Source organism: Marmota marmota, unplaced genomic scaffold (assembly GCF_001458135.2).
Source record: "Marmota marmota marmota unplaced genomic scaffold, marMar, whole genome shotgun sequence".
Taxonomy (NCBI): Eukaryota; Metazoa; Chordata; class Mammalia; order Rodentia; family Sciuridae; genus Marmota; species Marmota marmota.
In genome coordinates, this window is record NW_025999900.1 from 1,703,739 (window position 1) to 1,719,873 (window position 16,135).

At 35.1% G+C, this 16,135-nt stretch overlaps 1 protein-coding gene across 4 annotated transcripts in view; it reads left to right on the plus strand.

Annotated features, from left to right (window-relative positions):
• Positions 1-15,935, plus strand: part of Syt16 (synaptotagmin 16) — a 255,172-nt gene extending 239,237 nt beyond the window's left edge. For all 4 annotated transcript variants that reach the window (XM_048798461.1, XM_048798463.1, XM_048798462.1 and 1 more), the window contains one exon: positions 11,263-15,935. In XM_048798461.1, coding sequence (XP_048654418.1) covers positions 11,263-11,576 — 314 coding nt within the window. In that variant the 3' untranslated portion in view covers positions 11,577-15,935. The remainder of the gene's footprint in view (positions 1-11,262) is intronic.
• Positions 15,936-16,135: the final 200 nt, after the last annotated feature.

Genomic DNA, 16,135 nt, shown 5'->3' on the forward strand with positions numbered 1-16,135 from the left:
ATATATATATATATATATATATATATATATATATATACACACACACACACACACACACACATATACACACACACAAACATACACACACACACACAATGGAATTTTATTTAGCCATAAAGAAAAATGAAATTTTGTCATTTGCAGGAAAATGGATGAAGCTAAAGACCATTATGTTAAGGGAAATAAACCAAACCCAGAAGGTCAAGGGTCATATGTTTTCTCTCATGTGGAAACTAGAGAGGAAAGAGGAAAAGAAAGTTGTGGGAGAGTGTTTCATGAAAATCAAAGGGAGAGAAGTAGAGGAAAGGGAGGAGGGGAGGAAATGGGGAAAGTTCTGGGGAATGATATTGGTCATATTATATTGTTGTATTGTGTGCATGTATGAACATGAAACAACAAATCCCATCATTATGTACAAATATGATGCACCCACCAAAAACATGGGAAAAAAAGAGCCACAAAATATTGAATTCTATTTAACAAAATGCATTCAGAAATGTTTATGGGTGGATAGTAATGCTTGCTACAGCTAAAATGGATTGCTGTATGGAGAGATGCAGTTGTGTGAGAAAGCAAATGGAGCAATAGAAAACAATTGAATACTCAGGTGGTGTGTATGTAGATCTCCACTTTACAATTATTTCAAATTTTCCATATATTTGAAATTTTTAATTACAAAACATTGGGGAAAACAAGCCAATCTTTTCTGGAATAAGTCAGTTAGTTCAAGTGGGTTAAAAAACTAACAAGAAAAAATGAGTCTCGGCTATAGATAGGGGCTGAGACTGTCCATGGTTGGCAGTACATTTCTTTTTAACATTAAGATGACACTTCATGGGCTGGGGTTGTGGCTTAACGGTAGAGCCCTTGCCTAGCATGTGCAAGGCCCTGGGTTCGATCCTCAGCACCACATAAAAGTAAATAAATAAGGGTATTGTGTCCAACTACAAGTAAAAACTAAATATTTTTTAAATGACACTTGAAGATTTAATTCTATTATTTTGGCTTTACCTTGGATTGGCTAGATGGGTAACAACCAACTGAAGCTGAGGGTATACTCTGTGGTGTTCTTCATAAGCCACATCATCTTCAGAGAAAGCAGAGAAAGCATGAGGCTGAGCATCTTTTTCTTTCCAACTTCAACCTTTTTCTCTGCTCATATAGTATAGATAAATAGATATGTTCATTTGTTACCTTTTGGTGATGAAAATGTCCATGTTATAAAGTGTTGGGTTTTTTTTTTTTTTGATCATGTAGATGGGTTAGGAAAGTTAAGTAGGCTACTTGAAAATTATTGAAACTAGCCCAGGGATCCTATTCATAAAAAATATGTAAGTGGTATGACAAAAGGAAGTACTCTTAGCTCAAATCATATAGCAGTGTTTCAAGTATGTTTCCAGTTATTTTCAAGGTAATATCCCATTCAGTGCTTGTGGTCGGTGTTCAGAATATTACCATTTTTGCAGTTAAAATGGTATAGGCTTTGATGGCAAAGTTTCCAGGTCTGTGCATGGCTGATGGTCCAGGGGGAAAAGCAATGTGTGAAATATGGTAGAAATCTGAACTCTGGATGTGCATTTGCAAAACACCTTTGTAAAAGTTATCAACAAGAAATAGAAATATTTGGTAGTCTTTCAAATTTTACGTCAAGGGAAGGCAATTCAGTAACAACTTAGCAGTTCTATTCTGTTGTTATCCTAGGCCTACCACCCAATTACATGTGATTTAACCTCTCTGAATTTAATTTCCTCCTCTATGAAATGAGGTTAACAAGTGAATGTTATGGATCCATGTGCTGTGTTTAAAAACAAGTTAGCTATTCTGTTGGCAGGGTCTCTTTCTGCATCTTCATCTGTGCTGTCTCCCTCTACATTGTGCTACTGTATTGTGTATATATGTGTACATGTACACATATAATGATCCTTGTCAAAAACTATCATTAAGATGTCCCCTCCAGTTCAAAACAAGAAGTTTCTCAGCTTCTCAGCATGTGCATGATTAGCCACACATGATAATTACAACCCAAATGATAATACTTAGCAGCAGCAGCAGCATATTAACCTTGTTAGGCACTCACAATAGCAGAGACTAGAGGAAAGAAAAACAAAAAAGCAAGTCAAGCTGCCTTGGTGTAGTGTGAAGAACAAGTGGGATGCTGAGTGCACATTCTACCAACGAAGTACAAGGGGGAAAAGGACTCAATGAAAATGAACACATATAGGACACACGAGCGTCTTTTAAAATCCTTTTAAAGTATAGGGTAGTAGTAGCCACTGTATGTGCTCAGAATTATGGTCAGTTCATATGAAGATTTAGATGTGGCACTAGCTCATTGAGTGCCTATGTGATATTTCTTGTTCTACATTAACTCATTTAATTCTCATAATGATAGCAGAGTTAGAAAATTTTAAAAGCAGGAGTAAAAAAACAAGACAGTTACCATGGTATGTGAATTATATCTGAAGAAAGATATTTTGAAAACATAGTTACCTACAGAGGAACGAGAGCAGATTGAGAGGATGGGCTCCTAACACTACTGGCAGAAGCTAGAGGACAGTGGGACAATAATAGCAAAGTCTTGAGATAAAAACACTCAGTAATTTGTTCTCTGGAGGAAAGAAAAATAAAGATATTTTCTCCAAAGTTTTCACCTGCCACTGAAAGAACTAGTAAATTAGTAAATAGTGTATTTCAGCAGAAAGAAATTGAAATTAGAAGGGAGTAATAATATGTAAGAAGGAATAATGAACACAGAAATTGTTAAACATATAAATAAGTGTAAACTGTAGTAAAAATGACCAATATTAGGAGAAAAAGTGGAAGTAGCATTCTAGCAGACAGAACACAAAGGTTGAGAAGAGAGATGGAAATCAGAGAATTTTAAGGTACTTAAGGGGGTATAGAGACTATGATATATGGTCAAGTGATTTTTGACGTGGATGTCAATGCCATTTAACGAAAAAGGATGGTTAAAAAAAAAGTTACTGGGAAAACTGGATACTGGATATCAACATACAGAAGAATTAAGTTGGTCCTGTACCTAACATATTCAAGAATCAATTTAAAAAAGATTGATGATTTAGTGAAAGACCTAAAATATAAAATTCTTTGAGGAAATGTGGAACAAAATCTTGTCATTTGATTTGGAAATGACTCATGACACCAAAGGCACAAGAAAAACAAAACAAAACAAACAAACAAACAAAAACAGAACAAAACAAACAGACTATATGAAAGTTAGGAAACTGCATCAAATGACAACCACAGGGTAACTAGGCAACCCACAGAATGGAAGATATATATCTGGAAAGGGATTAATATCCAGTATATATAGAGAACTCCTAAAACTCAAAAATGAAATACCAAACAATCTGGTTTTTAAAATGTGTAAAGTACTCAAATATATGTATTTCTCCAAAGGAGATAGAAAAATAGCCATCAGGAATATGAAAAGATACTCGGTATCATTAGTTACCAGGAAAATACAATGAACTTCCAATGAGAGATCACCTCACACACATTAGGGTAACTACTATTAAAAAAGAAAACCCACAAAATAGCAAGGGTTAGTGGGAATGTGGAGAAATTAAAGCCCTTTTGCATTTCAGGTAGGAATGTAAAATGGTGCAGCACTGTGCAAAACAGTATGGCAGTTTCTCAAAACAAAGAAAGGAAAAGAAAATTATTATATGACGGCACAATTCTACTTTGTGGCTATGTAACCCAAAGAATTGAAAGCAAGATCTTGAGGAGATATTCTATTATCACATTCACAGTAACATTTTTCACAATATTTAAAACACGGAAGCATCCTCAATGTTCAAAGATGGATTAATGGATAAACAAAAGATATATATATATATATAAAATGGAATATTACCTTAAGATGGAAGAAAATTCTGATATATTGTATGTATCAACCTTGAGGACATTATGCTAAGTGAAATAAGCAAGTCATAAAAAGATACTGCATAATTCTACTTATATGAGGATGTTTAGAATAGTAAAAATAATAAGAGATAGACAGAACAACGGTGATTGCCAAAGGTTGAAGGGAGAGGGAAATGGAGATTTAGTGTTTAATTTGTGTAGAGTTTCAGTTTTCACAAGCTGAAAAGAGATCTGGAGGTAGATAGTGGTAGGTTGCACAGCATTAGGAGTCTACTTCATACCCCTGAAGTGTATACTTAAAAATGGTGAAGATGGTAATTTTGTGTTACATGTATTATAACATGTTTTTTTAAAACTGGAAAGAAATTAATTGAAGATATATCAGAGGATATTATTGTAAAACAAAGTTGTGAATAACTCATATAAGAGCTAGTTGTTCAGATGCCATGTGTCAGGGGAAAAACTGAGAGATTAAGAGGCTGTATGTATGTGGGAGCAGGGGTATATAGAAAATCTTCACACTTCTGCTCAACTTTGTTATAAACTTAATACAGCTCTAAAATACTCTTCTAAAAATTAAGAGATTAGAAAACAGAAAATCAGAGAGATTGATAAACTTTAGACATTAAATCAAGTATACATGTTAAAAATTTTAATCTAACTTTCAAACCAATAGAAGTGAGAATAAAGAAAATGCTATAAATCAAATAGAAAACAGCCAAAATGTTTCAATGGTATAACGAATGTGAAATGAACAGTAGAAACCAAAACAGTAACTGTAAATGAAACTGTTAATAGTCATAATAAAGGGAACAAAAATTGCCATGTAAAAGATAGATATAATAATATTAATATTTCTCTCTTTCTTCTACTCTTTCCCCATTCCCTTTCCTTACTATCCCTCACATACAACTGCAGTTTATATTGGGCCCATCTAGCTTCACAGTCTATATGGGGGGGAAAAAAAAGAAAGTAATTACCAACAAATTGAGCTTAATTTGGGAATATAAGAATGATTCAATATTAGGAAATCTGTTAGTCTAATTCACATATTAACTGATTTATAAGAAAACATGATTATCTCAATTGATGCAAATAGAAGCTTTTGATAAAATGCACTATTCATTAATGATAAAAGTAACTTTAGCAGATGTGTAGTAGCAGATGTGCTAACACGGACTAGCCTGTGATATTTCAACAGATAAACTCTGCAGTCTCAGTGGCCTAACATGGCAAAAGTTCTTTTGCATCACAGTCCAAAGTGAATCACATAACTTTCCTCTTGGCTCTGACCAACGTATGCAGGCTTTCTCCATTTAATGGGCCAAAAAAATGTGATCTTCAACCCATGACCTCCCTCGTTGCCCTGGAAGGGGAGGAGACAGCCTGGGAGATTTCTTGCTTGAGGAAGAGCAAGAAATGTAGTTCAATATGGTTATGACTGAAGATGACATCATTTCTCAAATTTCATTGTTCAAAACCCAGCCCAGTTCTGAACAATGGAATTTGAAAAGTGATGTCAAATAAGCAAAAAGTATACAAAAACAATGCAATATTACTCAGCCTTAAAATGGAAGGAAATTTGACATAGACATTCAATCAATGTATGTTTTTCATGTGGCAAACATTATTGATTAAATGATCCATCATCTCTCTGGGGATCTGTAATTACATATATGTCAGATATCAAGAGTTCAGGCCTACATGTCTTCCTTAAGCCTGATAATATTCATCATCATCATTTTATAATGTTTCTTAGTATCTAGTATGGATAATAACTCTTACCATCTTTTAAAAACTTAGTTATTTTAAGCTCTTGCTGGGAAAGTCCAAATCTGCTGGGAAGGCCACACCCATAATTTGATATTTGATGTGAATTAAATATCACATTATTCACCTGGGGAGGTTTAGTAGGCCTTTGTTGTTCAAAGACTGAGTTTCTTACTGTTTGGAGGTTTAGAAACAATCAGCTTGCCAAATTATAAAAAGTTCTGAGTTTCTGTATTTTCTCTTTTTTTTTTCTTTACACAGGGGTCAGTTCTTTCCCAAGCATAACCTTTCCTTCTTCATTCCAAATGAAGCCAATAATACTGAATACATGATTCTAAATTCTGTTTTTTTCAATCTCTTTCCCTAGAGCAACAAACTCATTAGGCATATGTTCTTCCTTCTGAGTTGTAGCAAATGGCAGTTTTACTCACACAACATGGATTGTAGATTTCTTCTGTTCTATTCTCTAATACTTGTTTCTCATTTTTTTAAGGATTTTTTAAAAATTTATTTTTTAAGTTGTGGATAGACCTTTATTTTATTTTTTTATGTATGGTGCTGAGAACCGAACCCAGTGCCTCACACATGCCAGGCAAGTGCACTACTGCTAAGTCTCAGTCCCAGCCCTAATACTGGTTTCTTGATTACCTGAAACATAACTTCTAAGACAAAAGACAATTCTCATTCTTACTTCTTGGCCAAATCATCTCCTCCTCCTCCTCCTCCTCCTTATTATTATTATTATTATTATCATTGTTGTTATTATTTTATGATGGCAACATTCCAGTTGAGATTACCAGTTATTACATCAGTAAGATTTTGTTAGTAAAATAGAAAATAATCTTGGTATATTATGCTGGGAGTTGTTTAACTATTGGAAAGCTGGAGAATAAAAATGTGGAAGACAATTTTCAGGAAATTAAAGCAGACATCACGGGAAAGATGTCCTTATACTCTGAGCTGTGTGTACACAGAAGAGGTAAGTCTCGTGAGGATTTCTAAATGTCATGGACAGAGTTCCTCCATTGTCATCCACTAATGCCAATGCACAATGCAGCTTGTTCTAGGGAGTTTTGGCTTCCCTTTTTTCCCACTTCCTGTATCATACAAATAGCTTTCATTAGTGGAATCTAACTGGAAGCTTACAGGCAAAAGATTTAGGGGAATGTAGTTTTACGGATTTATGTCCCTTGAGTATAGGAAAGATATTAGATAGGTGAAAGTGGTATTGAATGTCAACTAATGTGGCATAGAAGGAAACTTATTTGATAGTAGACATTCTAGGTAGTTCAGTAGAATAAGAACAAATAAAATTAAAACTTCCTTTATTTGGTGAAAATCTGATTGTCTACACTTAAAGCATAGGAAAATCCACAAATTTAAATAATTTTTTTATACAAAATCACTTGTGGTCTAATACATCAACAATTAGAAAGTAGAGTTTTTATTACAAAAGCAACAAAATTTCCAGGATACCAAAAAATAACATTAAACAAAGGTAAGTAAGGCAATTGTAGGAAATAAATGACAAAACCCTTGGGAAATGCAAAAGAAACTAAATAGAGAGATATACCATGTTCATTGATGAGAGTCTTCTGTATTGTGAAAACAACAGCTTTTTCCAAATTAATCCATCAGTCCAGTACAATCCCAATCAAAATTCCAACAGTGATTTTTTTTGGTTTATTTCTTTTGTTTGTTTAGTACAGAACTTGAAAGCTAATTTAAAAATTCATATACAAGAACCAATTAAACCAAGCAAGAGTTTAAAATAACTAAGATAGTTTTTAAAATATGGTAAAAGTTATTATCCATAGTAGATATCAAGACATAATATAAAATGATGATAATGAGTATTATCAGGCTTAAAAAAAAGACGAGTATTATCAGGCTTAAGAAAGACACTCAAGCCTGTATTCTTGATATCTGACAGATATGTAATTACAGATCACCCAGGAGATAATGGATTGTTTAATCAATAATGTTTGCCATATGGAAAAAATAATTAAATCTTTAACTCACATCACATGCAAAGGTCAATTCTAATGAAAAACAAATTCTTAGAACTCAGAAGAAAATATGGGAGACTATTGAATTTCAGATAGTTTTTTAAAAAAACTGTAATAAAAACATCAACTGAAAAAAAGGTATAAACCTGATTCCATAAAAATTTAAAACATTTGTTCTACAAAAGTAACCATAAACTAAGCAAAAAGATAAGCCATAGAGAGGGAGAAAATAATAGTAATGGATATACTGGTATAGATTTTGCATCTAGAATTTGTAAAGAATGCAGTAACTCACTCTCATGTACACCCTGGAGAAATTCTTGAATATCAGTGAATATTGGTTCAATACAAAATAGAGAAAAATGTTTACTGAAATCTTCCAAAAATGAATGTTTTTTTGGTACTTGGGATTGAACCCAGGTCACTTAGCCACTGAGCTATATCCCCAGCCTTTTTTATTTTGAGACAGGCTCTTATTAAGTTGCTTAGGATCTTGCTAAGTTGATGAGGCTATCTTTCAACTAGCAATTCTTCTGACTAGCTCCCTGAGCTGCTGGTATTACAGGCAGGCTCCACCATGCCCAAATCTCAATTGTTGGCTGTTATAAGTGAATGTCCTTAATTAAGAGAATGGAAAGCAAACTGTGTCTTAATAATATATTGGAACAATATATACAGCAGATAAAATACATGAATCACAGGTATATATTCATTGGGATAATAAAAATTAATCCTGAACAAAAAAATCAAATTTCAGGAAGATATACACTATGATGTTAAATACTTTTAATGTATAAAACATTATTAAATATATTTTGGATATTTTTATTTACATCTGCAAAATTTGTACTGGTTTAAAAACATGCGTGGAAATAATGAACTCCAAATCTAAGAGAAGTTGAATGTGACCAAGGAAGGTTACTCAAGGACTTTTCAATTGTAATACTTTTTAAAAATCAAACAAAAACAAGAAAATATCTATAGCAAATATGAAAAACTCTGGCTATCACAAGATGCTGTGTGGATGCTGTTTTCTATTATCTATCTTAAAAATTTTTACAAGTATTAATAAATGAAAAGAGAAGGGAAAGTGAAATGACAAAATTTCTTTCCCTTGCCCTGCATCCCTGTGAATCATGCTCCCTGCCAACCCTTCTCTGAAGATTTAGTCTCTAGTACAATTTAGAGAATACTATGCTGTGAATGGACAGACATTTTGTGTGGGCTCTATTAATCACCTCTGAATACCATGTTGACCCTTGGGACAACTGTCTTTTGAGTTCCAAATGATCACTTTTATGTCAGGATAAATTGGAGATTATATGATTATATATGGTTTCAGCACATTGGCATCTTCTTTTAGCTCAAGACAATTGACCAATAAAGTAGCTGTCAGAATTATCAAGGGATTAGGACCCATTCAGCCTTTGATAATGGCTCGAAGTTACTAAAGATACTACAAAGCTTTCTGAATCATCATCAGAAAATAAAATATTGTTCAGTGTTATTTTGTAGCAACTATTATCAGTTTCCAAAGAATTAAAACAGAGGTCATTTAAACTGGATATTTATTTAACTGGATTCCTTCTCTATCCATTCTTACTGATGGTCATCAGAGTAAGTCACTGAACCCCAAGAGACTCCCATCATGCTCCCCCTATTTTTCCACACAAGCATTTCCTCAGCCTGGCCTCTGTTCTGGCCTTAAAAGGTCCGCACAGGTTGATGAAAGCTTCCCTTTTTGAACTAGAACAATCCTTGGGTCACGTATCCTCAGGCTGGATTGATTATAAAATTATTTTCTTTCATTGTCATGTGTGTATCACCCAGTTTCAGCAATGGCAGTTCAATAGTGAGCAGCCTTTCTTTTAATTAGAAAATGTTCTTGTGAGGGCATACAGCTTGAAATTGCTCTTTATAAAATGAGCATGTCTTTGTTTGCAAAATCCACTCAATTCTTGATGCTGTGACTGGCAGAAGAATTGCCAGAGCGTTGGTTGGTGACTGGATTGACTTTTCCTAGGAATCCTGTAGCTGTACAGCCAGGGAAATGCTAATTCACTCCCCCATTGTCGGTTTTGTGACAGCTCTTTCTGTAGAACAGTTTGAAGAGTGGAGAGCCCTGTTTCTGAGACAGAGAAGTGTTTTCACACCTGAAGTGTAATTTCACACCTTGTGTTTCTCAGCAGATAAGTGCATAAAATAACACATCAAACCGGAATAGAAAAAGATCAACATACAAAGAAAACTGCAGGTTGTAATTTGTTTCCTACTTTATAGTGCTCTTGGGGAGAACAGTAAATTACAGAGATCTGGGTTTACACTTTAAAAAGTTTGACTGGTCGTTAGGTGGGGAAGTGAGCCGTAAACACTAATCAGCTAGCTGCCTACATGCAAAGAATGTACAGAATGATGGAATTTGGGAAAACACCCTAACCTTTTGAAGTATTTAAAGTACGATATGCATCTGAGTTAGTAAAAACTGTAGTTAAGGGAAAAGTTTTTTTTAAAAAATGATAAATTCAGTGATTTAATAAAATATAATTGAGATAATTTCCATTTAGGAGTTTTGGCAAAAGTAGACTATGTATGTTGGTAAAATTTGGATGTTTTCTTTCCTTTCTATAAGCAACTAAAAATATGATTCTTGTCACTATTTTATAGCATCCCAGTGCAGGGGTTATAAAAGGAGAGGTTTTGACTTTGTTTCATAAGTTTGAAAACTTGAGACTAAAAGAAGAAAGAAAGTCGATATTTCTGGCTAGTCGTGAACATGCATCACAAAATATTTGTCGAAGGTTGAGCACATGTTAGGCACTGGGCCAGGCTTCAGGGGCATGATGGGAACAGGCAGTTCCTCTCTACCATTGGGTAATTGACAGTCTTTGCAGACAAATAAGTGATCAGTGATGATACAGGCGATAGGCTAGGTTTTGGTGGAGGCCTCAGAAGGTTTATCTGAACCAGGTCTAGTGGGAGAAAGAAGTCAGCAAAGATTTCTGGAATAAAGTGATATCCAAATGGAACTTAATTCATAGCACTTGTGGAAAGGTGGGTATCAGTTGGGATATGAGGGTGTGGAGAGTGTGCACCAAAGGGAAAGGGGAAGGAAGAGAGCAGGAGGGTTGGAGTAAATGAGGTGGTCCAAAGGATATGCAGACAACAGACAGTGAGAAGAGAAATGACTCTTTAACTCAGTCACAAAGCAGTATTTTGATGATGAAAAAATACATAGATAAAAAATATATGTATATATGTGAAGAACTGGTCCACCAACACCATTACACATACATTACCTGTGCACCTATGTACACACCCTGTGCAAGTAGAGGTTCTAATGAACAGGAACAATGTGCTGGAAGGGAGTGGCATGAAACATCAGGCATTCAATGTAGTAATCCCTGTCCCTAATAATTTATGTGAGCTGTGTTACTCCCAAAGCAAGGACTGGGCCCAAGAGTACGGATCAGTATATTGAAAGGAAAAATTTGCAGGCCATGTAAATATTAAACTAAACTAGAAAAACAGAAAACACTGGTGTTCTCTTGTTTCCCAATCCTACTTTTGTTTTGTTTTGTTTTGTTTCCCATAGATACATATGGAAAACTCTTTCTACTCAATTCTGTGGGCCAAGAGATGTCCCGATGCAAGACATCCATTCGCCGTGGTCAGCCCAATCCTGTTTATAAGGAGACGTTTGTTTTCCAGGTGGCGCTCTTTCAGCTCTCTGATGTCACATTGATGATTTCCATTTATAACAGGCGTACTATGAAACGTAAAGAGATGATTGGCTGGATTGCTATGGGCCAGAATAGCAGTGGAGAGGAGGAGCAAGATCATTGGGAGGAAATGAAGGATACTAAAGGCCAGCAGATCTGCAGATGGCACACTTTGCTGGAATCCTAGGTGTGCCAGCTGGCATTTGTGGGCTATGTCTGCTTTGGTTACCTGCGTGGCTGGCTACTGACACAAAGTCTAGTGTGTCCTGTGTCCTAGCAAGCTTTTCAGGCTTTCAAAGAGAGATTTACTAACCCTAGGACATTCTGAGTTTTGGGTTTCTTGAAGGTTTTATTTGAATTTAAATATTGTAATAGAAAACCACACACACAGCCAAGTGTACGACATAGAAAATGTTACCATAGTTGAGACCACTGATGATGTGTTAATTTGTGCTAATACATTATTGAGTTTTGGTTCACACTGTGGGATGAAGCTTCCCCTACTGTCTCTGTTCACTTGGAGAGTAACCCGAGATTGCAAAGGAGCTGTTAAATGTTACTATTTGCGATCATTTAGGTGTATGATCAGATTTTTCTCAGTGCAAAAAATTCCAAAATGCAGAAATGAATCAGATGCTGAGGCTCATAAGAAAATATAACTGTAATTCATAATCCTTTATTTCATGTTTTTCCCTTTGTCAAAAAAACCCCATTTACCTTAAAAGTAAATATTATAAACTTCTACTTACAAAATAAATTTGTATTAATTAAATACTTCGTTCATCTCACTTACATATAATGGTTTCTATCAGACTTGATTTACATGAATCATTTTTGAAACTAGAAAAGAGTTTAAAAACTTATTGTTGGTAAGAGTAGTTTAGAACGTGTAAGATTTCAAACTTGTAATTTTCAAGGTTTTTATGCTGCCTTTCTCACCTAACAAATTCCTAAGAATGAGAAGAAAAAAAAAAAAAGAAACCTATTGAAGTCATGGAGTTACAAATTTTTCTGAATCTGCTGTTCTTTTGAATTATATTTTTCTGTTGTCAATCATATATACTCAGATATGCATTTTGAATGTACTCTTGCATGTAAACCATGCTCATTTTCCATCTTTAGAATGTGGTAAATTGTACACAGTGAGTCTTCAATAAGTGTTGATTTGATTGTTGGCTCTTGGAAATGAACATGTAAACACCTGAATGAAGAAATATTTTCAGCTTAGATGGAATGACACTAAGTTTTTTTTGAGCATTTGAAGTGCCTATAAATGTCATTTTTTCATGGTATTTGCAGCAACATATATTAGTCATTACTTGCATTCTGGGCATGTGTTATTTAGAACACTCATTTTGTGTGGTTATGAGCATGAAATTTTTCTTCTAACTTTTACATATTTATGCAGTGCATGGTTTATTTTCTTTATCCCTACCTCTGAGCTCTTAATTTCAATTACTTTCAACTGGCAGTAATACAAAAAGAGAAGGAATGTACATTTAACCCAGTGCCCAATGTGAAGCTTTTCTGAGCAATTGCTCAGTCACTTATTTTTAGCTTTTATGTTTCATTGTTGACTTTTTCCTGTCTGTGGGAACAGTGATAGCTAGTGATGGATGTATACAGTCAAAAACACACAACTCCTCCTCCGCTCTGCATTTTGACAGATTGTAAGCGTAGGCTGTAACACTTGAAGAACATATTTATTCCTTGCAGTGTGTAATGGTTATCCTGACAAGACCAGACTAGGGCAGAGGAGAACTCTACTATGATTTCAGGGTTCAGTGTTGGAGAGAAATGGTTTCCTATGGAAGAATGAGAATTTGCAGATTAAGTCTCTTATTTCATACATATGCTGCTCCGTTATGGGCTACGTAATGAAACCATGCTCCTTTGGGTTTTTACCCTACCTTTCTTTGGAAGACCTCAAAGTGCTTTTCCAGCATTATATCCATTAACTGCTGAGTGTGGCTCTGTCATCGAGTAGAACTGAGTGCGATTGATTAAGTCGTGGCACAAAGAACTGGCTTTTCACTTCCCTTACTCTCTTTATGCCTTGTGTTTAAAGGGAAGTAGAGCAGCCTCGTTATGCTTTCCTTCATGCAGTCGTATAATAGCAGCATTCACTTTAAAATTTACATGTGAAAAAAATCTGTATATATTGTACACACAGCCTTGGGTTTGTCCCCCTCATATTTTCTTGCTGTACATGTTGCCTGCATCCCCTGCTTTGTGGTGCCTAATAATCACCTGGACTTCATTTTCTGCTCCCTTGACCCACCCTGTGTTAAAGGTTTTCGTTTGGTGTAGTAAAGATATCCTTGTGTGCTTGATCTGCTTTCCAATAGTGTTCATATGATGCAGTTTATAGGAATGTGCAGCGATTTAAGGGAAAGGATGCCTGAAAAACATTTTTTATTTTTATAACTTTTCTATGTTGGTGCTATTCACCATATAGGATGCATGTACATCTTGAAAATACAGCAACGTTCACCCTCAGCTGATTGTATAAACATAAAATTCTAAAGACAAGATGCATTAAAATAGGAGGCTGATTTTTTTTTTAAACCTTGATTTGAAATTCTAGTTTAGTAAGATCTTTTGATTTTGGGCACTTAAACTCCCTTATTTTCTTGGCAAAGTCTAGACACAAATGCATCTAACATGTTTTTCACTTGAGCTTTTACATCTACATTTGCTTTTCAAAAGACTTATGAAAGATAATTAGTTGGTTCTGCAGTGAGAAAGCTGCTTTTGCCTATTTCATCTAGCTAATGATTAATATCTTGTGGGGAGATTTGACATGGAAGCAGCCCTGGTTTTTGTTGCATGAGTGGTTCTTTCAGAGATTTTTTTCCTGAAGAGCACACTTTATGAATAATATTGTTGAGAACAAATGATGTACCGGGTTTATAAAAATCTGCTTTGTAGCGTGCCTTCTTTCAAGGCAAGAGTTTACACTGAATTGGGAAATGTTGGTCTCACCAGTCATGGTGGTGGCTGTTGTACTCTCTGCTCCCCTCTGACTATTGTTGAATTTTTAAATGGACCATTCACCAGGCAGCCGAACACCTGCTCGCAGTTCCCTCGCCTTCACTGGCTCCCTGTGTGATGCACAGTTGTTTTGGACCCTGTTTTTGCTGATGCTGCATAACTGTCAGGGAGGTCTTGCCTTCCCTAAAATAAGAAGAATTTGTAATGCCTTTGGGTGTATTATCCTAAGCATTCCACCTGCACAAGGCCTGAGAAAGAATCCCCACCGTGTTTGCAAGGGGAAATGAGTATGGCGTTGCGTTGTCCTTCGCTTTAGACACTGTTAACTCCAACTCCCTTCCTTGACAGTTAAGTGATTGATCTCAAATGTTCACCTTCTCCATAGTGCTAGGTGCTACAAGGAAGTCTGAAACATATTTTTTGACAGTGTGTAGACCTCACGATATTTTATAAATTATTGTTACCTCTTGGTCAGTCACTGTGCTTTATATTGAGGCTACACTATATGATCTTACTGGAAAACCAAAACACTTTTCCTACCAAGTAAAGCATCATTTAAGTAGAAAACTACCATCAGGTTAAGTGAAAGTGCTTCTCTCTCCTAGCCACTAAATAGACAGAATTGATGGTTCAGTGTGGACATCAAACTGTGAATTCCCCCAAACCTAGATATCCTTTTGCAGCACAGAGGACTCAGGATGGCAAGATCCAAAAAATAAGTAGAGAAGAATTATTTGTAAGTGACATGAAACCAAATGGAGGCAAATTATTTTTTTTTTATAAAGAAATAGGAGCAGAAAACACATGTGGTAATCTCTCCTTACTTTAAATGAAACTGTTGTTTAAAAAAAAAATCCATTCTGATTGAGCCAAGACAAAAGCAAAAAGCAAATGCTGGATAATCCTGAAATGTAAAGAGCATTTTAATTTGAAAAATGAATCATTTGTTTAAGCAAAACTATGAACAGAAACAACAAAAAAGTTCACACAACATGGGTATGGGAGAATTGAAGAAATTAATAATCTGGGTACACTTAGCTTCCACCAGCATATATTCAGGAAGAATAAATGAATAAACCAAAAGACACTCAAGATTAACAAGCAGTTATTTTCCTACAATTTGTGGAATTATGTAAAATACTTAAAGATAGGGGAAATGAAACTGGTCTAATGTTGTAAAGTTAGCATAGACTGTATGTCTTAGCCAGGGCTGAAATGAAACTCAGCTAACTGTGTGGCCTTAAGAAAATTAATCAACTTGCCCATGGCCCAGTGTCTTTAACTGGAAAATGGAAATAACACCTACCTCATAAGGTTTTTACAAGAGAGAACAATGAAATCACAGTTGTGCCTAGCAAAGAGCCTGGCACATAGTTAGTATTCAGCTTTTCCTCCTCAGAATCATGCTTGAAATAGAAAAAAAAAACTTTTAATATTTATTTCTTTTTCTAAGAGAAGTAATTTTAACAACAGAAAAAAACTCAAAACAATTTTCAGATACTCAGAAGAGGGCTCAGGAAGCCGGGCTGGATTTGCAAAGAAAGTAGATGTTATCTGAAGATAAGCCTAGTTTATGGAAAAAATTGAGTCTTAAATAGACTTCAGCAGAGGTAAAATAGAATCTTTGTCTTTTATCCCCTTAGTTTGGAAAAGGTACAGAACCTCATGTGTACATCTTAATAAACCACACAAAAGGCCTTCCCCTGCCCACAGCTCTGATGTCCATACATGGACAGGGTACCTTGTTGACCT